Genomic DNA, 23,541 nt, shown 5'->3' with positions numbered 1-23,541 from the left:
AAAAGTAAGACTGACCAGGACAAAGGCCAGGCCACTTATGCTGTGCATTGCTTATTAAACATTTAATAGACGTGTATGCATCTTTGCTAATATGTGATGCATTAAAAATGTGAGGCATGCATATTACTTTGAATAGAGTGCAAACAATGCGCTGTAGTTCACATGTAAATTCAGTCTTTAAAAAAGATGATTGTTTTAAGTAGTCAACAGGTTAATTTAGAAAAGGTTTAAATAATAATAATAAAATCTAGTTAGGCCTTGCTAAGAGAAGAACTATTAAAATCAGTTCAATCAGTGTACACTGAATAGTTATAATTACCAAAAACAATAATATTCCTGTAATATACATGATAAGATTAATGTGCCTTCAGCTGATAAAAGGCATTGTAAGATGCATTAAAACATTAGATGTGGCTTGCAGCTAGCATGAATAGACAAGATACAAAAAAGTCATTTTTTATATTTTATTAAGCACCATGCAACCGCCATCAACCTTTTTAGTGTAGATCCTTCAAAAACAAAAATTAGCAACATTATACAGAATAGTGTGATGTTGTTCAAATGTTAGTTTCTTGACGGGGCTGAAAATAAATGAAGGCCTGAGGTAGAAAAATACCATGATTATAAAAAATGTCCACAAAATTTAAGCAGGTGTGCTATATGTAAGTTAATATAAGTGACACGATATACATATAGTCTGTTTTTTTAGGTCATTGATGGCTTGTATTTCACTGATTTTCACTTGATCTGAATGTCTCTTTCCACACTTTTAACTATACCTGCAGCTCATCAATGCCCTCCTCTGGTCTGACCTGCATGGCCAAATCATCAATGCCCTCCTCTGGTCTGACCTGCATGGCCAAATGCTCAGCTGGTGCCAAACATTTGCATATTGCTGCCAACAATGAAAATGGTGCAAATAAAGTGCAAAATAAGCAAAGAAATATACGAGACAGGTAGCTGAAATGTATATTACAGAATAATAAAAGTTAGTAATTGTAGTAAAAAATAGCTAATCAAAACTAATTTTGATGTAATTGTAAAAAAATAATAATAATAATTGTACTTACACTGACAGATAGATCGAGGAAGATAAATGCACATGATTCAAAGATCAGTGGTGCAACACAAAATGCCTCTCTAATATAATGTATCAAATGTGATCTAAGAGTATGTGAGAGATATTATATGCAGTTTTTTCTTTGCTTTGGAAACAGTCGAATTGCAACCAATGGTAACCAGTGGTCTGTTCTTTAAATAGAAAATAAAAGATCAGAAAGTGATTAAATAATGCTACTGCATAGCATAAACACACACACACACAGCCATCACATTAATCTGGATTTATTTTCAGATAATCACAAATGAATAATACCAATTCAGTACCTTATTCCCTGCAGCAGCTGGAGGACGATGTCTGGCCATATGAATACCGGCTCATTAAAGAGACAGATACACTCTTAAAAATAAAGGTGCTTAAAAGGTTCTTCACAGCGATGTCACTGAAGAAGCATTCAGTCAAAGGTTCTTTAAAGAGCCAACTCTTTCTTTTTTTATATAATCTGAAGAACCTTCTTTCGCCACAAAGAACCTTTCATGGGGAAGTCGTGGCCTAATGGTTAGAGTCGGACTCATAACCCAAAGTTTGCGGGTTCGAGTCTCATACCAGCAGGGATTGTAGGTGGAGGGAGTGAATGTACAGCGCTCTCTTCCACCTTCAATACCACGACTGAGGTGCCCTTGAGCAAGGCACCGAGCCTCCAACTGCTCTCTGGGCGCCGCAGCAAAAAAATGGCTGCCCACTGCTCCAGGTGTGTGTGTGTTCACTGCTGTGTGTGTGTGTGCACTTTGGATGGGATAAATGCAGAGCACTGAATCAGAGTATGGGTCACTTTCTTTATGGAACCATTTAGACAAAAAGGTTCTTCTATGGCATCCGTGAAGCACCTTTACTTTTAAGCAAAAGTCTAGCAAATGTTGATTTTTATTCTATCCTGGTCCAGTGTCATTCTTTAATCTTACCTAGAATAAATAGTTCACACTGTGTGCAGGTGTTAAATGCTCGAATACACCCCAGACAAGGTCATGTGTCAAATCTGATCACTAAAACCCCAATGTTCACATCCAAAGGCAAATACAGCACTGCTACTCATGACAGTCTGTATGAATCCGCATTAGTCAGCGTCAGACGTTTATGTTCATTATGGGCGATTTTCCTCACTAAAGACTTCTCAAATGTGTTCCTTGGCTCATCAGTGATTTTAAATTTTAAGTAACCCAAAATTAATATCACCATATTATGGTGGACCTTTCTAATTGAATTGGCCAGGTGGCTGAAAAAAAATCCCTGGCCACCCCCCTAGTATAAGACTTCTGTGACGCTTACATTTTGGTGTCTGTAAAATTTGTTTTCGTAAACGGAAGATAAAGAGGAGTTAAAAGCTCTTTGCAAGTCATTTTTTAATGACCCAGTAGAGAAATACAGCTGTTAAACAATCAATACAAGTATACAGTACATAATACAGAATTGAGTAAACTTAAATAGCCACTTAAGATTGGTGCCATTACTATAAACAAGTGATTTTAAAGATGCATTTAAAAGACTTCATTCCAATAATATTCAGCACCCACAGCAGTTATAATTACCAACACACAGAAGTCTTTGCTCTCCTGCATTGATATAATACATATAAGAAAGCAATATAAGATGCATTCATATTCAGAATTAGTAGCTGCAACTTCTACTCACAAACAGACAGACACAAAAGACACTTTTAATATTTTATTTGAGGACCATGCAATGGCCATGAATGGCCCGTGACATTTTTACAAGTGTTGATCCTTAACTCTATAGTACAAAATAACTTTAAGTTACTAAAAAAAAAATAATAAAATAAAAATAAGACGCATCTACCGTAAAAAGGGGAAAAAAAAAAAAAAAAAAATCCTGCACCGCAGACTCTGGGACGCTTGTGACGGCATGTACATTTTACAACCTGCTCTGAAGAAAAAGTTACAATAACGGAACAGTTATAGATTAGCAAATGAAACTGGGTTTACTGAGGGAACGCAGGTGGGGCCATGGGGAACGGAATGGACTGTGGCATCTGTTGGGGGTTGAAGGGGAACGGTGGAGGGTGGTTCATGCCGTTCTGGACAGCCCCTTGGTTGGGAGCAAACTGCTGGTTCTGATAACCTTGGTTTCCGTACCCACCAGACTGATTGCCGAAGTTACCCTGTCCGTTATTGCTGTAACCCCCGCTAAAGCTGCTACTGGTGCCGCTATTGTAACCGCTAGATCCGTTTTGAGTTTTGTTTCCAAACACCTTCTTCTGCCCGTAAGAGTCACCGTTGCGGTTGTCCTGGCCGTAGCTGTTGAAGTCCCGCCTGCCGCCAGAGTGGCGATCCCGACGGTCATCCCTAAACCCTCCACCTCGACCTCCCCTTGAACGACCTGGAAGAGAAACCGGAGTTAACCCGGGATTCACAAACAGATCAGAACCAAGTAAAAAAGCCGTACCCTTAAAGAGAGATTATGAAGGACAAAACAGGCTGAGGGTAAAGCACAGCTCTTGTATCTCACCAATTGGATTTACCTCCTCTGTCTTCGGCCATTTGGATGAGCTTGGGGTTTATGGCTTGGTTGGCCTCACGGAGGACCGAGACGAGGTCGTGAGCCTGTTTCATGTTGTTGGGCGTAAAGAAAGTGTAGGCAGTGCCGGTTTTCTGACTGCGAGCCGTACGGCCAATGCGGTGAATGTAGTCCTCGGAATTGTTGGGGTAGTCATAGTTAATGACAAATTTGACGTCCTCCACATCTGTTAAGAGAAAATGGACGCGCCATGGCAGGAGTAGAGGAGTGCGGGTGCACACCGCCATAGCAGCGAGGATAGGAGGCGTTAGCAAGGGAAACAATGAACGATAGGTCATCGACTTACCATGCTGAGGAAAGGATGGTTTAAAAAAAAAAAAAAAAAAAACCCAGGACTTTAAGGATCCAAATGACAATTTACAATGTCCTCTATTAAAAGCGACAGGACAAACTGCTGCATCTTGCCAAGACAACTCGCTCAAAAACGAGACCGATTAAGGGTCTTAAATTTAAGGCTGACGCAAGATTTCCAACCAACCGGTGCTCACTTGAAAGAAAAATATGACTCTCTTTGGCAGGACTCGACATGACTGAAGCCAGCAAAAGGAGGGCACACATCGACCAGCCGGGTAATCGCATTCAGTGTGGAGGCATGTAGATTAAAGCAACTGCTCTCGACAGAAAACCGCCTAAATTTTCATAAAGCACACTTCCTTTGGAGAAAACTCCCAGTCCTTAAACTTAAAAGTTCAACAGGTCAAGCTGTTGCGCGAGAGCAGATGAGAGCAGGACGCAAGTGCAACCACTCAACGGCACCGCACTCCTCCGTGGTATGCCGCCCCTTGGATTACACCCCAATCACAGAGCTCCGAACACCTCTGAATGCAATTTGATTGGCTGGCAGACAAGTAGAACTCCACAGAGGAGCTCCTTACCCCCTCCTGGTGAACCTGGACGCGTCATGCCAAGGTCCTGCCTCCAAGACTCCACCTTCAGGTGAGAGGGGCTCAGAAAGGCACAGCAGTTAAAAGGAAACGGCAGAACTGTATAGTATAGTAAACAATATGAAGTGATAAAAGGACAGATTAAGAAGGAACAAACCTAGTCCTCTGGAGGCAACATCTGTGGCAATGAGGATGGGCGCTTTGCCGTATTTGAATTCTGTTGAGGTAGGAAAGAGTCAAATCGTGCGAATTAACCAAAACGGCATCGATGAGCTAAGACCTTCTAGGTGAACACATACCATTGAGCACCCAGTCTCTTTCCTGCTGGCTCTTGTCTCCATGGATGCCCATTGCTGGCCACCTGCAACAGGAAAATCCAATGAATTCCCTCCATTTCAGACCCAAACGAAAGAAACCATGACAGTGAAGCAAAGCAGGTCATCTTACCCATCCCTACGCATCCTCCTGGTGAGATCGTCACACCTTTTCTTGGTCTCCACAAAAATAATGGTCTTGTTCTCCTTCTCACTCATGATTTCCTCCAGCAGGCGCATCAGTCTGGGGGGGGAAAAAAAAACAAAATAAAAAAAACCGTTCGTTGTCATGCGTTCCCTGACACAATCAACGAAATCAAACTTTTAATGTCTGAGGCAACATCTGTGGCAATGAGGATGGGCGCTTTGCCGTATTTGAATTCTGTTGAGGTAGGAAAGAGTCAAATCGTGCGAATTAACCAAAACGGCATCGATGAGCTAAGACCTTCTAGGTGAACACATACCATTGAGCACCCAGTCTCTTTCCTGCTGGCTCTTGTCTCCATGGATGCCCATTGCTGGCCACCTGCAACAGGAAAAGCCAATGAAATGCCTCCATTTCAGATGCAAACAAAGCAATCATGACACAGCAAAGCAGGTCATCTTACCCATCCCTACGCATCCTCCTGGTGAGATCGTCACACCTTTTCTTGGTCTCCACAAAAATAATGGTCTTGTTCTCCTTCTCACTCATGATTTCCTCCAGCAGGCGCATCAGTCTGGGGGGGAAAAAAAAAACAAAATAAAAAAAACCGTTCGTTGTCATGCGTTCCCTGACACAATCAACGAAATCAAACTTTTAATGTCCCCAGCACTCACTTGTCTTCCTTTTCGCCGTCATTGCAAACGTCGACAATCTGTAGGATGTTGTGGTTGGCGCTGAGCTGCAGAGCACCGACGTTGATCTGTACATAGTCCTTCAGGAAGTCCTCAGCCAGCTGCCTCACCTCTTTGGGCCACGTAGCGCTCCACATGAGAGTCTGTCGGTCCGGCTACAGGAGGAAACGGTAAAAATTCTTTACATTTTTTTTTTAAAGAAAATCGCACATTTGAATTGTGTAACTCAACGAAAACAATGCATACTCTAATTTGGTCCAAGATTTTTCGAATCTGAGGTTCAAACCCCATGTCAAGCATCCTGTCAGCTTCGTCAAGCACAAGATATGTGCATCTGCCCAGATTTGTCTTTCCAGCTTCAAGGAAATCGATAAGTCTTCCGGGTGTGGCGATACAAATCTCGACACCTGAGATGGAGCGATGGAAAAGTCAGACATTTTACCAAACAACTAAAAAAAAAGCATTTCAAAGAGATTCGAGCTTTGTTCCACTCGTACCCCTTTCCAGGTCCCGGATCTGTGGTCCTTTGGGAGCACCTCCATAGATGCAGGTTGACTTGAGACGAGAAGCTTTGCCGTACTCTGCCGCCACCTGCTGGACCTGCTGTGCCAATTCACGGGTGGGAGCCAACACCAAGCACTAAAGGGATGAAAACCATCTGATTAAACCGCTGATTTTAAGACAAAGATGGAGATTTATATTTGACCGGTTGTTGAACTCACAATTGGACCATCTCCACGCTCCAGGAATGGTTGGTGGTTTATGTGAACAATAGCAGGAAGCAGATACTGAAAGAAAAAAAAAAAAAAAAAAAAAGATTAATTAAAACCAGTTCAAATGAGTCACAGCCAGACAGTTTACACCAGAATGGTTGAAAAGCATCATACCGAGAGCGTTTTTCCAGAGCCGGTCTGTGCAATGCCAACCATATCTTTGCCACTCAGTGCAACTGGCCACCCCTGAGCTTGGATGGGAGTTGGATCAGTCCAGTTCTGTTTACTGATCACATCCATCACGTAATCTTTAAAAAAATAAATAAATAAACCCACCAGTTTAACCTTGCAGAGCTCAATATTAAAATAAAACACTGCGATTAACCTACTTGGAAAGTTCGCTTCATGGAACTTCACAATGGGTTTGGGACAGTCTCGACCCTTCACCGTGATCTCCTTGCTTCTCCTGTAGTGTTCAACATCTTGCTGCAATAAAAAAAATAAAATAAAAACGACAACATCTTTAAAAACTCGAAATGACAAGAAACAGAAAACCCACACACTCCCAACTGCATTGCGAGTACACTTACAGGTGACCTCCGAGCAACTTCAGGATGCTCCTGGTAGAAGTTCTTCTCAAACTTGGGGAGCTCATCCAGGTTCCAGTGTTTTTTCCGCAGACGCTCACCGGGATTCCCAAACTTCTTGCCCTGAGGAGGCCCACCTCTGCTGCCTCCAAAGCGTGGGGGACCACTGCTGTAACTACTAGCAGATAAACCAGACATTTTACAATATTAAGGCTCAATGACAATTAGTTGGCCAGCATTTCGGTGTATATAGGTCAAAAGTAACGAAATAGCGGCATTGCCACGGTACTAACACTGCAGTTCAAGTGTGATTCACACCATTTAAGAGGTTTGGTGGGAACAACATTAAAAGAACCCAAAAAACTAAGAAATGAGAACACTTACAATCCAAAACATTGGTAGCATCATAGTACAATAACGTGTCGGATAGCATTGTTATTACATTTCGGATAAACACTATACAGCTGTCGCATATCATTGGTTTAACGTGTCTAAAAAACATGGTACATGTACTAATGTAACGTTACCCATCCTCAAACAAAAACAACACAAGGTAACTTAAGCGAAACTCAAAAGGTCTGCATAATAGATGAGAAAAGCTCAGGTTTCGAGTCACATCGGGAGTTCTTGTCTGCGCCACGTTTAACGTCGCTGCCATTTTCTTTCCTGCCAGCAGGAGACAAAGAGGAAAAACCCGGCCGGCATTTTACAATTTCACAGCCACATGGGCCGACGGAGCCTTTAAACGACAGAAATCGACGAAATTTGTCGAATTCCAATTAAACGCGACTTTTTCGACGTTTAAGAAGAGTTTTACACGTTAGAATAACAGACACACTTCTCCCCGCACGATTTCTGTCGTGTAAACGGATGCGCACCTACTCCTCCGCCTAATAGCCCAACACCCGCGATTAAACTTGATCTCACAACAAACACGATAGCGAAATGATTCGCTTCGTCGGTAAAAACAACCGATCAACGGCCACTTCATTACGAAAATCGCATCGATTAATATTTGAAATGATCACAATTCTCCCAAGGGGAAAACAACAACCATCTTACCCTCTGTCACGACCGCGGTCTCTGTCTGAATAGCCAGGCATATCGTACTCCGAAATTATAAATTAAAAATTAAATAATCGGACGTTTTTTTTTTTCTTCAGTACCGCGCAGAGATGGTGCTTGTGAACGTCGAGCACAGCGTGAACTCGACGGATTTATAGGAAGAGGAAGTGACTTCCGGAAAACCGCTGACGTCTTTGTGACGCCCGGGCGCCGCGCATGCGCGTTTGGAGATTAATGGCTGTTGTTGAATCCTATGATAAGATACTATCAGATGATGTATATTAATATCTCATTGTATTTATATTGAACTGAAAATAATACCATGGGACATGCCCCCCGAAAAAGGCAGTATGATCGCACTTTTTTTGCATTAGTGAACAGTGCTATGACAAAGCTAAATTTTGCCTTTGGATCTAATAAGCCATAACCACAGAGTTATTTATACATTTATCTTATTTATAAACCCAAAACTGCTCGTTTAGAAACCTATGAGATTCTCCAGTGGTTTGAAAATGCTAATTCTATTCGAGGTTTTAGGACGACAAATTCCTAAAGCGGTTTTGTGGACTAATATAGATTTCTAAAATAATTTAAATGTATTTATTTATAATTATAGCTGTTGAGAGAATGAACAAAGCGGGAGCTGCAATCTAGATAAAGAAAAGGCTCACATATATCATAGTTCACATACGTTTGAGCTTTTTTGGTCTTTTAAAACATTCCATGTGTTATTTCATAGTTTTGATGACTCAAATGTGTGTAGAAAGTAAAAACATAGCATGAATGTTCAAACTTGTGACCGGTCATTTAAGTAATGGAGTACACTTCTATGTAGTGAAAAGTTCCCATACTGTCTTTAGATTTGGTCAAACGGAGTCTGACACCTAGAAAACTTGTTAAAAGGGGAATATTTTCACCTACCCCCACTTTTCAAGAGAGCGAGAACAAATTCTTTCTTATTCGAATAGGGGCATCTGCCACCTTTGTTCCAAGATGATGCTTAACAGCCCACCTTGGTGTCACAAAAGGATTGTGAAGCACTGTGATACTCTTTTGCCACACTATTGAATCTAATGCATTTGCAATCAAGTTTGCAAGAATATGGTAAATACATGATGCATCAAAGATGTAACCCATTAAAACACAGAATCACAGTGATGGAAATGATCCCCTCTTTAACTCAATCACTGAAATGGTTGATATATCAATGAAAAAAAATATATTTTATGGATTATTTGGACAGTCATACAGAAGCAGGCAACCACAGTGATCCCATCAGGAAGGCACGTTTAATCAGATCTAATTACACACAAAAATAAAACACTCTTACAAAAAATGATAGTGCGTGTTACATTTAGCAAATTGCACTGGTCAGCTATGAAAGTTAAAAGTGTTGCTAGTAAATCATGCGGTAAAGGAACGACCCTCTCAAAGCCTAAAATCAACAGGGCATCCAGTCCATCTGGAGGTCTATTTAACTATACAAATAAAAAATGCTAAAAGAAGAGAAGACGAAGAGATCTTTATGTGTGCACCAGATTTAAATGAAACATATAATCATTCAGTCTATAAAGAGTTTGGTAAATATATATATTTTTGCCTATTATGTACAGCCATTATATAGTGTGTGTGTGTGTGTGCAAATTGTATTTTTTTTCTTTCAAATCTAATTAAATTAAAGATAAATGACAGTCAGTGACCCACATATATGAACAATATTCTATAACTATACAAAGCACCATCCCCGAATATTTAACTGACCCATCCAGAGGCTTTTTTTTTATTTTGTTTTGTTTTTTTTCACCTTCTTTCACACTCAAATTTATAAAAAAAGTAACAAAAGATGTGTAGCTCATTTTCAGCGTATGCAAACTCTTAACAACAGTCCATGGTCATAGAGGATTGCTATAGACAGGCAGCATCTCAGAAACATTCAACAATATATATATATATATTTATATATATATATATATATATAAAACCGCATTTGTTTATTTATGCAGTTTCTTTTAATAATCCTGAAGGAACAGGGTTTCAAGCTGTGCATTTCGGAGGCTTACAAAGAGCACACGAGACATGCTTTTATTGTTTTCTGCTAGATTTACACCTAAAGCTGATGTATTTCTATAAAAGATAGAATTGTTTCTTGTTCTTTAGTACAGCGATCCTCCTTTCAGTTCGTCTGTAACGCTCACTGAAGGCCAGTGACATTTGTGATGGTAAAACAATTCAGTAAATTGGTACTACAATGGGTTACTAATAAATTACAAAAATAACAATATGGACACTTCTCTCCCTTGATTTCCATGAACGGGTAAACAGTTGCATTTCTTCTTTTAGGAAATAATAATAATTCTAATAAAAAACAGGCTCAGAAAATAAATGGTAACAATATAATGGGAAGATATGAAATGGAAGACACTTCACATCTCATTAACATGCTCATACATATGCATCATATTTAAATCTATTAAAGGGTTCGATTGACATCGGAGACAGATTAGAATACAGTTTACCAAAAAGTTGACACCAGTAATGCAACATATTCAATTGTTTTTCTTCACAATTTTTCTAAAAAAAAAAGATGGAATTTGAACATTCAAAGCAAGCCAAAGCCAGCCTCACTGAAGCCATTTCAATGGGCTCAACTTCATTTTCTGCTCTGGAAACATCGGCAACGGTTCCTGCGACTATGCCAATATATTATATCTGTATAGTTTTACTCCTTTAACCTCGTCCTCTCACGCCTCTCATATAAAAATAAAGCTAGACTACCTACCTACCTACCTACCAAATAATTCATGTATTCGTTCATTCACTTTCAACAAGCTTATAAGTCCGACTGCGGACGACACCAGTCTTGAGGAATGGAGCACAGGTAGTCAAGATGGTGTCTGGTGTAGGGCAGCCCAGAAGAGGCCAGCGGAGCCGAGTTCCCTGATCGAAAGGAATTCATCTCGTGGCTTACTAAGGTCCGAGCGGGCCAAAGATCAGCACCCTGTGCAGGTCCCAAATGACAAACTTAGTCTTTTGTTGACGTTTGCGTCTTCCTCTCGTCTAGTCTTCGGTAAGGACAGTAGTGCTTCTGCGTTAGCTCATGCCGGCGCGCTCTAGTTCTGCGTGCCCCTCTAAAGTCCGGCCTCTCCTAAAGTCTAGTCTGTGAAAATGCTACATGAAATACTGTTAATATGCTGTCTTAATGCTAAAAAATTAACGTATGGACTTAAAAACAAAAAGAGGAAGAGGAGGTTCCAAAATAGTAAGTAAAAGAGTTACTAGCAGCTGAAAAGATACGTTGTTTTCTTCTCTTCGTTTCAAATAATGCAGAAAGATGTGTATAGCAGCATCAGGTGTGGAGTGCTGCGGTATAATCCACCCTTCCTCAGCCCCTCGTGAGGCCCACACGTCTGCCGGCTGACTGACAGGTCTGTCCCGCCTGGAGAAAGGTTCCTCTGCGAGCGCCGGCGGCGGACGATCATTCCACAGCAAAGCCGCAGGTCTCCTCAATGGCCGTCAGCAGCTTGTCGTAGAGTTTGTCGTAGCCCTCGTACGGAGGAATGTCGATACGGTTGAAGCTGAGGCGAAATTAGAAAGAAATGAATAGTGGTGAATTAGTGCAGAAAATGGTTTGTACTAGTGATAGCCTGATTAATTGGCTAATGTTTGACTGTTGTATCTTATTATTATTAGTATATTGGTAACCATTTAACAAGCATTAGCTGTTCCTTGCTGCTTTGTTAGCACATAATGCACTTTTTCTGTTTTAAAATATACACATATATACACTACCGTTCAAAAAATATTGGGGTTGGTTAAAAGTCTGTTATGCTCACCAAGGCTGCATTTATTTGATGAAAGTACAGTAAAAACAGTAATATTGTGAAATATTATTACTCCAGTCTTCAGTGTCACATGATCCTAGGAAATCATAATAATATGCTGCTTTTGTGTTCAAGAAACATTTGTATTATTATTAATGTTGAAAACACTTCTTAATATGTTTGTGGAAACAGAGTTTTTCAGCATTATTTCATGAACAGAAATTTCAAAAGAATAGCATTTAATTAAAACAGAAATCTTCTATAACACTACAAAAGTATCTATGGACACTTTTAAACAGTTGAATGTACATTTGCTGAATAAAAGTAATAGTTTATTTTCTTTTACAAAAAGAGTAAATAATATTTTAAATATTTCTGTAATTTAATAAAAGGAAATAATATCATAAAATGAAAAATAGAAATACAAAAGTGCATATCTATACTATATATATTTATATAATATTTATATCAATAATGAATTTTAAGTATTCATTTTCTTCTAACATTTTAAAGGTAGTGTATAATATTTTAAATATAAATACACTTAAATTAAGTTCTCTAATTAAATTGTGCAATATCAGTCATACAGTATATTGTGAATGTGTGTGTATATTAGGGCTGCACGATAAATCGCATGTGATATTTAATGCGCATCTTGTCAGTAAAGCCGGTTCTGTAATCAGCGGTAAATCTCCATCACGTGCGGGCTTTACCAGATTACAGAATGGCTTTACTGACAAGATGCGCGTTAAATATTGCATGCGATTTATCATGCAGCCCTAGTGTATATATATGTATATATATATATACATTGCATTATACTGACTGTTGACTACACTGCTCTCTAAATATTGGCACTGTCCTTTGAAAAAACCATATTGGTTGATAACTAGTCTATAGAAATGTGGGTAACACTTTACTTGAAGGGGTGTGCATAAGACTGACATGACACCTTCATAATCATGACATGACACATGTCATGAATATGTTACAGAATGGCTTTACTGACAAGATGCGCATTAAATATTGCATGCGATTTATCATGCAGCCCTAGTGTATATATATATGTATATATATATGCATTGCATTATACTGACTGTTGACTACACTGCTCTCTAAATATTGGCACTGTCCTTTGAAAAAACCATATTGGTTGATAACTAGTCTATAGAAATGTGGGTAACACTTTACTTGAAGGGGTGTGCATAAGAAGTCGTTGATGTCGATCTTCCCGAGTCCACACACAATAAGCTGAAATTGAGACACACTTGAATCATTAGCCATGCTCTGATATAGCAAATGAAATATGCCCTTTTACACATTTATCGAGACTAAGAAATCAAGTCGATTGCCTGGTTGAAGTGGATTTATGTTTCTTGAAGTAAGTTTTCATACCTCCAACTCTTTCTCATCAAACGCCTTGAGTAGGTGCTGTGGGATGACCTCATTAAAGCCTTTCTGCAGGGCCAGGAACTGAGCCTCGATGCCCCTCAGGAACCGCCAGTTCACATACAGCCTGCGCAAAAAACACGAACAAGACACTTAGGGTATGTTCAGACTGCCAGAAAAAAAAATCAGATTTTTTTTTGCATATCCAGATGTTATATCCAGATGGGTTTTTGAAAGTCTAGACAGCAAAAAAACATGCAAATTAGATTTTTTTTCCCCCTCAAATCTGATTCAAACCACATTTGAAGGTAGTTTGAAATGTGATTCCAATCAGATTTTTACAGATGCCTCTCAGTCTGGATACACACACACATATATATATATATATATACACATATGCACACACACCTGTATTTTCAGCAAAAGAGTGTCTGGAATGATACATGATATGTCTATGTTGTAATAGCACTAACAATAGCATGTATGTATATATATATATATATATATTAGGGGTGTAACGGTATACAGAAATCACGTTTCGGTACGTATCTCGGTTTTGGGGTCACGGTTTGATACAAGTTCGGTACATCAGGATTTTTTATTTTTTTTTTATTTTGAAAAGACAGTAGTGCTACATACATGTAGCATGAGCAGTTGTTTTTGATTTGACTTAGATTATATAATTTCAAGATTTAAAGCAAAAACAGAATGGTCTGACTTTAGATTTGTGAAATTATGCTACATAAGACACCTGCACAAAACAAAAACAGCAGACGGACTGAATGAAACTGCAGATTTATTCTCTGACAGCAGGTGGCGCTTAAGGAACAGCAGAAATACAGCGTTTCCTTGGTTACCGCTGTAAACAAAGCAGCTGCGCTTATAAAAACTATTTTTAATATGCATTATATGGTGGTAAGAGGAAAAGAAAATGCCATTGAAGACGGTCAGCTCCTCTCAGAGATACATTCATATAAACCCCCACATATTTGTCCTCCTATAATTCGAGCATCGCGAACAGTGAGCTTGATCTGCCTGATACAGTATTTTCTCCTTTTTACAGACCTCATAAAAATTCCACACAAATTACATTTTGGGAAATGATTGCAGTGCAGCTTGTGTGCAATTCTGGAATAGAGATCGGCCAAAATAAAACTAAAAACCGGTTCTGATTTATAGCCGGCATTCCATCTGAACATTCTTGTTTTGGGTTGGTGCGTAGATCGTCTCTTCCTCTGCTCTTTCCTGTTGTGACGGTTAGCGGTGCTTTGGATTTGGATTGATCGCCTATGACTGACTGTATTCGTCGTCTGACTGCATGAACCGAACTGTGACGGTTCGGGACGAATACATGTACCGTGTCACAACCCTAATATATATATATATAGACGCTATTGCTATTATTATATTATATACATATTATCATTTACCATTCCAGACACTCTTTTGCTGAAAATACAGGCAGAGTAATAACTGTATTACATTATATAATACAGTGCTATAGATGGATGTATAAAGCACACTGACAGGATCCAGACGAGGCTGTTGTGGAGATCTGGATCCACTGACTCCATGTCGTCCAGAGTGATGGGTTTCCCCAGCAACTGCTTGTAGAAGGGCAGAGTGAAGCCTCCGTCTATGTAGTGCCCGTGGAAAACAGCCATTCCCATAATCCTCCCCACAAAGTGGAAATAAGACAAATGCTCCTAAAAACATAAACAAATAAAAAGAGATGAGTGTTTTTTGGAACATACTAGCATTTGTCGGAGTAAATGGGAAGCTCGTGAGGAAGATCCAGGTCCACTTACCGGATTGACGGCAGAGTCCGGGTTGATCTGTAGCGTGTAGATGTCATCTCGTGAATACTGGAACAGTCCGTAGTATGGATTTAACATCTCATGCGACAGCAAGTACAACCACTCCCTATGACACAAACACACGCAATGGCACAAATTACTGACAGACATTCAGTCGATGATGGCCCACTTTGACACTGTTATACTCTAGTTCTACCACTAGATGGACACACAAGTGTTAAAAGACAGCAGGAAACTGCACTCATAACCCACTTTACTTCCCTATTTGAATACATTTATTAGTGTAATAGGATATCATTCAAAAATGTATGGTTCAAGAAAGTGGAGAAAGCTACATATTATTGAAATGTACATTTTCCTCCAAATTACAAAGACGTGTTTTGCTGTTGAATAATGTTCACAGATGAATCATTCACAATAAATGTCTTAAGTAAGAAATCGGGGCCAATTTTGATTTCATGCTCAGCTTTAGGTTTTGTGTCTCATACCTAGCAACTCCACCATAGTCGAGACCTTCCTCTCCTCTGAACTTGACCATCAACCTCTTCCACAGGTCCTTCGGCCTCATCTTCATCACCTGCCGGTATGATTCCTGAGGAAACAGCGGAGATGTGGTGTTGAAATGTAAGAAAGATCACAGAAAGGTCATAAGAATGCAAGTCATCCGTATGGTCATAATTCAATTAAGATGACAAGTCCACACTAAGGGCATAGTAACTAGTTTGACAAACTAGTTTCAGACTTATTTAGCTTTAAATATCCGTCAAGTGTAATAAACAATGTTCTTTGAGTATGTGCCTGTTTTTATTAATAAGTTTTTTGTTTTCATTTTTATTTTAGTTTTAGTAATTTTGGTGCGTGTTCTTCTCATTTTTATTATTTTATTTAAACTATTTTAATGACTATATAGATATATATATATATATTATATTTTGATTAATTATTTTTTTAATTATTTGATTTTTAATTATTTTAGTACATTAAGTTAAACTAAATAAAAATGTTTCCTTGGCAACTAGCTGAAATAAAATAAGTTTAAGTGTTTTATTTCAGTTAACGTTTGAGGCAACAAACATTTATTTTGTGGTTTTAGTTTTGTTTGACTATAATAAGCCTGGTATATGCACAAAACAAAAAAAATCTAATTATTATAAATTCTTAAAAATATATCAATAATATTAAAGAATGGTATCTAAAACTAATCAGAGAAAAAATTTATTATAATCAAATAAATAGTAAATTATTTTAGTTAAATAGTTTAAAATGGAAACTGCTCAAACTGCTCTACATAAAATGGACTGGCAAATTTCTTCATTGAAAACATAAACTGATCCAAATAACCTGCTATTTTTTCCCACCTGATCGTAATTCTGTTTTCTGTAAATCCTTTGATAGCAAGTTTCATTTGATTTGATTCCACAAGATACATTTCAACTGTGTTAAATGCATCACTCAAATCTTCATTGCTTAAGTTAAGCCATTTACGCTGCAACCAGCCCTTGGAGATGCGTCAATTTACTACAGTTGATCTGTCATCTTATGATCTTGCCAATAAACTCAAAAGAACCCAAACTCATTCGAAGGGTTCATATAATCCGTTGTTTACGGTCAGACTTGTCTGTGGGGATACATGTTGGAATGCAGCATCCAGAAATGTCTGTGTGCATCCAGCTCAACACCCATAAACACCCTAAAACAGATGAACAAACAGACGTGCAGACCAAAAATCACTTCAAGCTGAGCTAAGAGAGAAGGGGGGTCTAAATGTTGTTCCAGCAGGCCTGAGATGAGGCTCAGAAACGTGTGCAGTACAAGTCACACGCGTTAGCTGAACTCAGCATGCTAATGAAGTTTAATGTCATGACTGATGCTTTAGAGCTTGTGGGTAACATCCAGCAGAGCTCAAAGGCCCTCACAGTAAAGGTTAACCAGGCCTCTGGGCTTGTTAAGCGCTATTAAAGGCTCATTCAGACGGACAGGTGTTACTGGTAAAACTAACAACCTCAAACAACAACAGAGTCAATGTGGATATTGCTGCTTTGTGATTGGTTGAGAGGAGTACACAAACAAAACCAAAACCTAAACTAACCTAAACTAAACTAAACTAAACTAAACTAAACCAAACCAAACCAAAAAGTTATGTGTCCCCTGTTGTAATAAACAAAACTAAACCAAACCAAAAAGTTATGTGTCCCCTGTTGTAATAAACAAAACTAAACTAAACCAAAAAGTTATGTGTCCCCTGTTGTAAAATCCAGCATATGCTGGTTAGGTATGTTTTGAAGCATGGCTGCTGGTTTGAGCTGGTTTAAGCTGGCCATGTGCTGGTCCTAAGCTGGTCCTGAGCAGGAGCTAGTTGCTTAGGACCAGCACATGGCCAGCTAAGAACCAACTTAAACCAGCTCAAACCAGCAGCCATACTTCAAAACATACCTAACCAGCATATGCTGTTTTTTTCAACAGGGTCTGTAAGATAAAAAAAAAAGAAGTTTTTGTGTTTAAAAAAAATATATTTTTAAAGTGTCTCGAAATGGTGAAATGGCCACCAAGGCTGCATTTATTTGATCAAAAATACAGTAAAAAAACGTAATATTGTGAAATATGATTAACAATTTAAAATACCTGTATTCTATTTGAATATATTGTAAAATGTAATTTATTCATGTGATGGCAAAGCTGAATTTTCAGGATCATTGCTCCAGTCTTCAGTCACATGATCCTTCAGAAATCACTCTAATATGATGATTTGCTGCTCAAGAAACATTTCTGATTATCATCAATTTTGGAAACAGCTGCGCTGCGTAATATGTTTAATCATAATACATTTTTTTCAGGAGTATTTGATGAATAAAATGTGGAAAATAAAATTTATTTGAAAGAGACATATTTTGTAACATTATAAATGTATTTTACTGTCACTGGATCAATTTAACGCATCCTTGCTAAATAAAAGAATTTCTTTAATAAATAAAGATTTGAAATGAACCTCCTGCAGGTAAAACAATCCAGGGCCTCACCTCAAAGATCTCCTCACGCGAGACCTCGATACGGCAGTGTCCCGCCTGTGGCTGCTGCTGGGACAGCTCCTGTCGCAGGATTTTCAGTTTCTGCACCAGATCTCGCTTGTACTTGGGCACCATTATAAATGTATTTTACTGTCACTGGATCAATTTAACGCATCCTTGCTAAATAAAAGAATTTCTTTAATAAATAAAGATTTGAAATGAACCTCCTGCAGGTAAAACAATCCAGGGCCTCACCTCAAAGATCTCCTCACGCGAGACCTCGATACGGCAGTGTCCCGCCTGCGGCTGCTGCTGGGACAGCTCCTGTCGCAGGATTTTCAGTTTCTGCACCAGATCTCGCTTATACTTGGGCACCGTGAGACATTCAGGGTCCTCGGGGAGATTTCCGGGAGACATGACAGACTGAGCCTGCTCCTTCAGCTGTCCGGGACGACTGCGGAGTAAGAGCAAGGGGAGAAGAGAAAGGGGGTAATAAAATGAGATGAAACGTTCTGTCAACATGCACACAAACACTGCAGCCTGACCCCTTCTTCACCTCGATGCCAGAGCAGCGTCGCCCTTTTAGTGCCAACTCACAGGTATCTGTCACGCCAGCACCGGACAAAAAAGAGAGCTTCCAAATACATCAAGTGAGGACACAAGTTCACTTCACAAGCTCCAACGCGGTCCTGAACTGATATAATGCTGAATACACAGTCGGCTCAATCTGAACACTTAATGTCACTGCATTAAATTACACAATGTCAAACGATGTAGCATCTGCAAACAAATGAGCAAAATCTTCAGTGCTAGACAAATAAAGATGGAGTGAGACACATTCTTTAATATTTCTTCATGTGACACGGCTCCTTACACTCGTTCTGTCTGCACGTGACCCACATTCCTCAAATATTCCCTTCCACCCGTTCGCTTTCCTTGACACGCAGAAGCTCACTTCTCTTTGCCTGCAGTTTTCCTGCTTCATGCACTGTTTAGAGAGCTTACAGTAACTGCTCTAAGATCTGGTTTGAATCTGAATCAATGTAAACACAATCAGTCTAGATGGGTTCTTACTGCTGCTTTGTAAAAACAGCCTGAGGTGCATTATCCTACCTCTGACGCATGGGTATGACAAATATGCATATCCGAGAAGATATAAAGGGGAAATTTAGTTTAAAACAAGTTCTTAGAAATGTCAGCAGGATTTCTGCAGTAGAGTAACTATCAAGAAAATAAGCAATAAATATTCTTCAATGAATATCTTGAATACATTTATATACCCGTTAATCATTAATTAAAAACAAACAAACAAACAGTTTTAAGCTTATATTTAAAGGTACAGTTGAATTAATTTCATTTTTTCTTGTTATAATGATCATTTTTACAAATATAATGAACATTAATCCATTTGACCTAGTAAAAAAAGAGCAAAATATCATAAAATAGAACAACATATGGCTTCAGTCATGTGACAATGACTTTTATGTACGTAGATAAAAGTTTTTCAAATCTTAATATTATTTCATAAATAATATTTTATTAATAAATTAAATATTCTTTTTATTATTTTATTCACTCTTATCTAGCTCACACTTACATTATTTAAAAATAAAGAACAATAAAGATTATACCAAATAACTTGTGCCGGATATATATTTTTACAAGAGTTTAAGCCTTTTAAAGATACTTTTGTATGTTATTATAGAATCATTCTGTCATTATGTCTATTACGACCAGGTTTTTGTTCTTTAAGGACTACAAAAAAATACCAAAATTAATAAAACATTTTAATCAAAATTAATTGAATTGAAAACATTTTTATTACATAAGACATATTTTCCAGTTAATATCTGTAAGAATTGCATATTTAATATATTTCTGAATAACATATTTATTAAATAAGACATGTATTCCAATTAATATCTATAAGAATTGCATATTTAATATATTTTTGAAAACATTTTTATGAAATAAGACTTATATTCCAGTTAATATCTATAAGAATTGCATATTTAATATATTTTTGAAAACATTTTTATTACATAAGACATATATTCCAGTTAATATCTGTAAGAATTGCATATTTAATATATTTCTGAATAACATATTTATTAAATAAGACATGTATTCCAATTAATATCTACAAGAATTGCATATTTAATATATTTTTAATAACATTTTTATTAAATAAGACGTATTCCAATTAATATCTATAAAAATGGCATATTTCATATATTTTTGAATAACAAGCTTCATGTCATTTACCGAAACACCCAGATGGCACATTTTTGGATCTCTTTTTTTGCCATTAGTGACCATTAGTGATCCTTGAAATGCTGGATGTGGATCAAGAGGGTGGATCCATCAAAAGACGACAGCAACTGAAGCATGCACACACGCACAGCCCTAATCACCCTCCCACCCGAAGCTCCCAGCACGCACTTAAAATCACCCACTGAGCGTGAGATCATAAACCTATCAAGGTTGAGAGGAAAGCACACAGCAGAGAGGATTTTTGCCTGATGACAGAGAGGTGAGATCTTCTGCGCTGATAAAAGGCAGATGTTTCGACAGATATTCACATAATCTGTCTGATTAAAAGTGAGACTACTGCAGCGCCAGGAACGCCTTGACAGTTCGTTCACTTGACGGATGACGTCTCAATGCAAATGATCTGCTCGCACTGAGGTCTGGTATCTCAGTGTGGAAAACATGGCAATGCGATATAAAATCTAAATCTAAATCATTAACATATTGTGGTTCTGTCTAGTTTATAATTATTCTAAGCTATATTGTGGTATATTGCACACTTTTGTTGCTCTATTATCTGCAATATATTCATAGCTCATTGAGATTTTGTATTTTAGAAAATCATTTTGGAAATATTTAAGTGTGTGCTGGCCTAAAGTTTCAGTACATTTCAGACTTGCTGTGAATGGTGGACAATCTCATATTTATGTGAAAAACAACAACTAAAAACAGTTTCTTACTGTACTACTATATACACCGTATGGCGACTGCTAGGGTGTTTTCTCAAAGGATAATTGGTTGCCCTAAATGTCATGAACATAACATAAACATGCTCATAGTTGTAATGCTACAAGCTCTTACTAAACAAATATTCATTAGGGATTATCAAATGACTAAATCTCTCTAGTACTATTGTCAAACAGCTGATCAAAACTAGCAATAGATCATTATTTGTCAGTTTAAGATTAGCTCCATTATATGGAAGACTGTTTCCACCTACGAAAAAAGGCATGTTTACATCATTTTTTTTGTAACTGTGTTTTTCTTTCTTCCTCCTTTTTTTTAATACATATCATGCATGTCTGAGTCATACATGTTATGTAGTACTATTAAGTTTACTCAATTTAACCCGGTAAATATGTAAAAAAATATAAAATATATATATCTATAAAAAAAAAAGTTTTTTTCAAATATTATTCTTTTCAAGTACTGTATTTTTAAAATATAATATTAATATTTTTAAAATGTTATCCACAAAATAAAAGAAAACTGGCTTCACTGCTTACATTATTTAATAGATAATTCATACATAAACAAATTACGCTAAATTATTATAGGAGTAATATTTTCTCACTACTCTGACTTTATTTGTTATCTTAAACTTGATCTTTTAAAGTATTACCTTGGTTATCTTTTAAATTCGTACCTTATCTTTATTTGTTTTACTCTATTTTATACCTTTTGGGTGATAATTATCCCTGCTTGGTCGATTAACAGAGGTTTGAATTTCAAACAGAGCTGTCAAACAATTAATCGCATTCAAAATAAAAAGTTTGTTTACACATAATATGTGTGTGTGTACTGTGTATATTTATTATGTATATTATTACATATTATGTATGTAAATACACACATGCATGTACATATTTAAGAAAAATGTTATATTTGTATATAAAATATTTATCTTTACATATAAAATATATACATACACATATCCATATTTTTAAAGTATATACATGCATGTGTGTGTATTATAAATATACACATTACACACACACATATATTATATAAACAAAAACTTTTTTAATTTTGGATGCGATGATTCACAATCAATTGTTTGACAGCCCTAATTTTTTACAGTACATACTTTCCTTTTTTTTTTAAAATTATTGTCTAAATATTGGCAATGCTAATTGAAAAAGCCATATTGATCTACCCCAGTTCAAACATCCTGGTTAAAAGGTAGATGCTTCATATTGTGAAAAGATACTATACAGGTGCAATACTTCATTTGCGAGCTCCTACGTGAACTGATATTCCCAGACTTGTGAGATTTCATCCGTACTCCACCGAATATTCTGCTTACTGCAAGAACATGAAGTGGGAAGACGGAATGTGGGACACGTCCTTTGATCTGTCAGGACAGGGAAAGAGAAACTCGATCCCTCCCCATTAATGCATTCCTCTGGCTCACACGACACACACAAGCTCGCACGCAAATAAAACAGAGATAAAATGCTCCGACTGCAGAGAGTCCGAATTAATTCCTTACCTGCTCTGAGCCTCAACGGCACCACGGGAGCCATTCGGACTGGGACTGTAGGAATAAAGGTGAAACGCGACAGGATGAGACTTCAGCAATACCACAGCGTCACGCACATTGTGCGGCTAGTTCCTGTCTTTAGTGGTTTCTAGGTTAAATGGCACCTGGTTGAGTCTGACTCACTTTAGGACGAGGTGCAGGTTAGCGGAGAGACGCGGGTCTGTGAATTGTGTGGTCCGGTTGTTGTGGTCCACAAAGTACACTCGTCCGGTGGCTGTGTTTCTTATCTCCCAGCCTGGAGGCAATGGGCCCAACTCCTCACAATTCACATTACTGAGATCCCTGCAGGGAGAGAGGCGCAGACTAATTATTAGGAATATAATTATACATATTATGATTATTGTAATCATTAAATTAACATGATCATAATATTATTAATATTATGATTTTTTAAAGCTGTTTATGTGCTCTTGCACACAGAACGGGAGTTTTCTCCTTGTTGAGATGATAAATTATTATGATACCTTAATTATAATACTACTTATGTTCTATAGTTATAATATCATTACATTAAGTACAGTATTTCAAAGACAATGTCAGAGCCATTTGGGAAGCATAATGTGCATAAAAACATCTGGAATATATTTCTACTTATTTCGCTGGATGATTCAGCAACATACTAAGTTTCATGTTATAGAGGTGATTTTTAATAAAAACATTTTTTTTAATATCATTTAATTAAAATTATTATTTTTTGCTTTTCTCTATACTGTATATGTAGGACACATAAAATGTATCCACATTTGAAAATATTCATTCAACAAATCAAATTGGATTCACTGCTTGCATTATTTAAATAAAAATATAAGTCGTATAAGTCAAAGTTGGTGGTGAAAAAATGGTGAAAGTTTATTACAAGTCGTAATAAACTTTCACCATTTTTA

General features: G+C 37.6%; 2 protein-coding genes across 3 annotated transcripts in view; both read right to left on the bottom strand.

Moving 5' to 3' along the window:
• Nucleotides 1–2,769: 2,769 nt before the first annotated feature.
• LOC107583258 (probable ATP-dependent RNA helicase DDX5) lies at nt 2,770–8,220 on the bottom strand. 2 transcript variants are annotated; one of them, XM_016269411.1, is made up of 13 exons: nt 8,050–8,218; nt 6,991–7,165; nt 6,790–6,886; nt 6,575–6,708; nt 6,410–6,475; nt 6,185–6,326; nt 5,934–6,094; nt 5,670–5,842; nt 5,459–5,569; nt 5,315–5,376; nt 4,694–4,753; nt 3,597–3,818; nt 2,770–3,454 (listed from the first exon to the last, which is right to left on the bottom strand). In XM_016269411.1, the coding sequence occupies exons 1-13, from the start codon at nt 8,088–8,090 to the stop codon at nt 3,057–3,059; spliced, it is 1,842 nt and encodes a 613-aa protein (XP_016124897.1). In that variant the 5' UTR covers nt 8,091–8,218; the 3' UTR covers nt 2,770–3,056. The 2 variants fall into 2 exon arrangements, with proteins under 2 accessions (XP_016124897.1, XP_016124898.1); XM_016269412.1 differs by having other exon boundaries at nt 3,356–3,454; nt 3,584–3,818; nt 8,050–8,220.
• A 6,520-nt stretch (nt 8,221–14,740) lies between these two features.
• The window catches only part of LOC107583299 (E3 ubiquitin-protein ligase SMURF2-like), a 42,746-nt gene continuing 33,945 nt past the window's right edge, over nt 14,741–23,541 (bottom strand). Inside the window, exons 8-13 of the mRNA XM_016269477.1 lie at nt 22,781–22,939; nt 22,607–22,651; nt 18,340–18,538; nt 15,568–15,671; nt 15,071–15,185; nt 14,741–14,968 (exon numbers count right to left, since the gene is read on the bottom strand). Of these exons, the coding sequence (XP_016124963.1) occupies nt 14,741–14,968; nt 15,071–15,185; nt 15,568–15,671; nt 18,340–18,538; nt 22,607–22,651; nt 22,781–22,939 (850 nt within the window). The remainder of the gene's footprint in view (nt 14,969–15,070; nt 15,186–15,567; nt 15,672–18,339; nt 18,539–22,606; nt 22,652–22,780; nt 22,940–23,541) is intronic.

The sequence above is a fragment of the Sinocyclocheilus grahami genome, unplaced genomic scaffold (genome assembly GCF_001515645.1).
Source record: "Sinocyclocheilus grahami isolate Dianchi unplaced genomic scaffold, SAMN03320097.WGS_v1.1 scaffold52.1, whole genome shotgun sequence".
NCBI classification, from domain to species: Eukaryota; Metazoa; Chordata; class Actinopteri; order Cypriniformes; family Cyprinidae; genus Sinocyclocheilus; species Sinocyclocheilus grahami.
The sequence above is the reverse complement of the archived record's forward strand: the minus strand, read 5'-3'. Positions and strand labels throughout refer to the sequence as shown.

Bases quoted from the DNA above. Each gene is read 5' to 3' on its own strand.
- LOC107583258 (XM_016269411.1), bottom strand. From the start codon at position 8,090: ATGCCTGGCTATTCAGACAGAGACCGCGGTCGTGACAGAGG. The intron at 6,887-6,990 runs GTAAGTGTACTC...TTTTTATTGCAG, and splicing joins AAGTTGCTCGGAGGTCACCT to CAAGATGTTGAACACTACAG. The intron at 6,709-6,789 runs GTAGGTTAATCG...ATTTTTTTAAAG, and splicing joins CCATGAAGCGAACTTTCCAA to ATTACGTGATGGATGTGATC.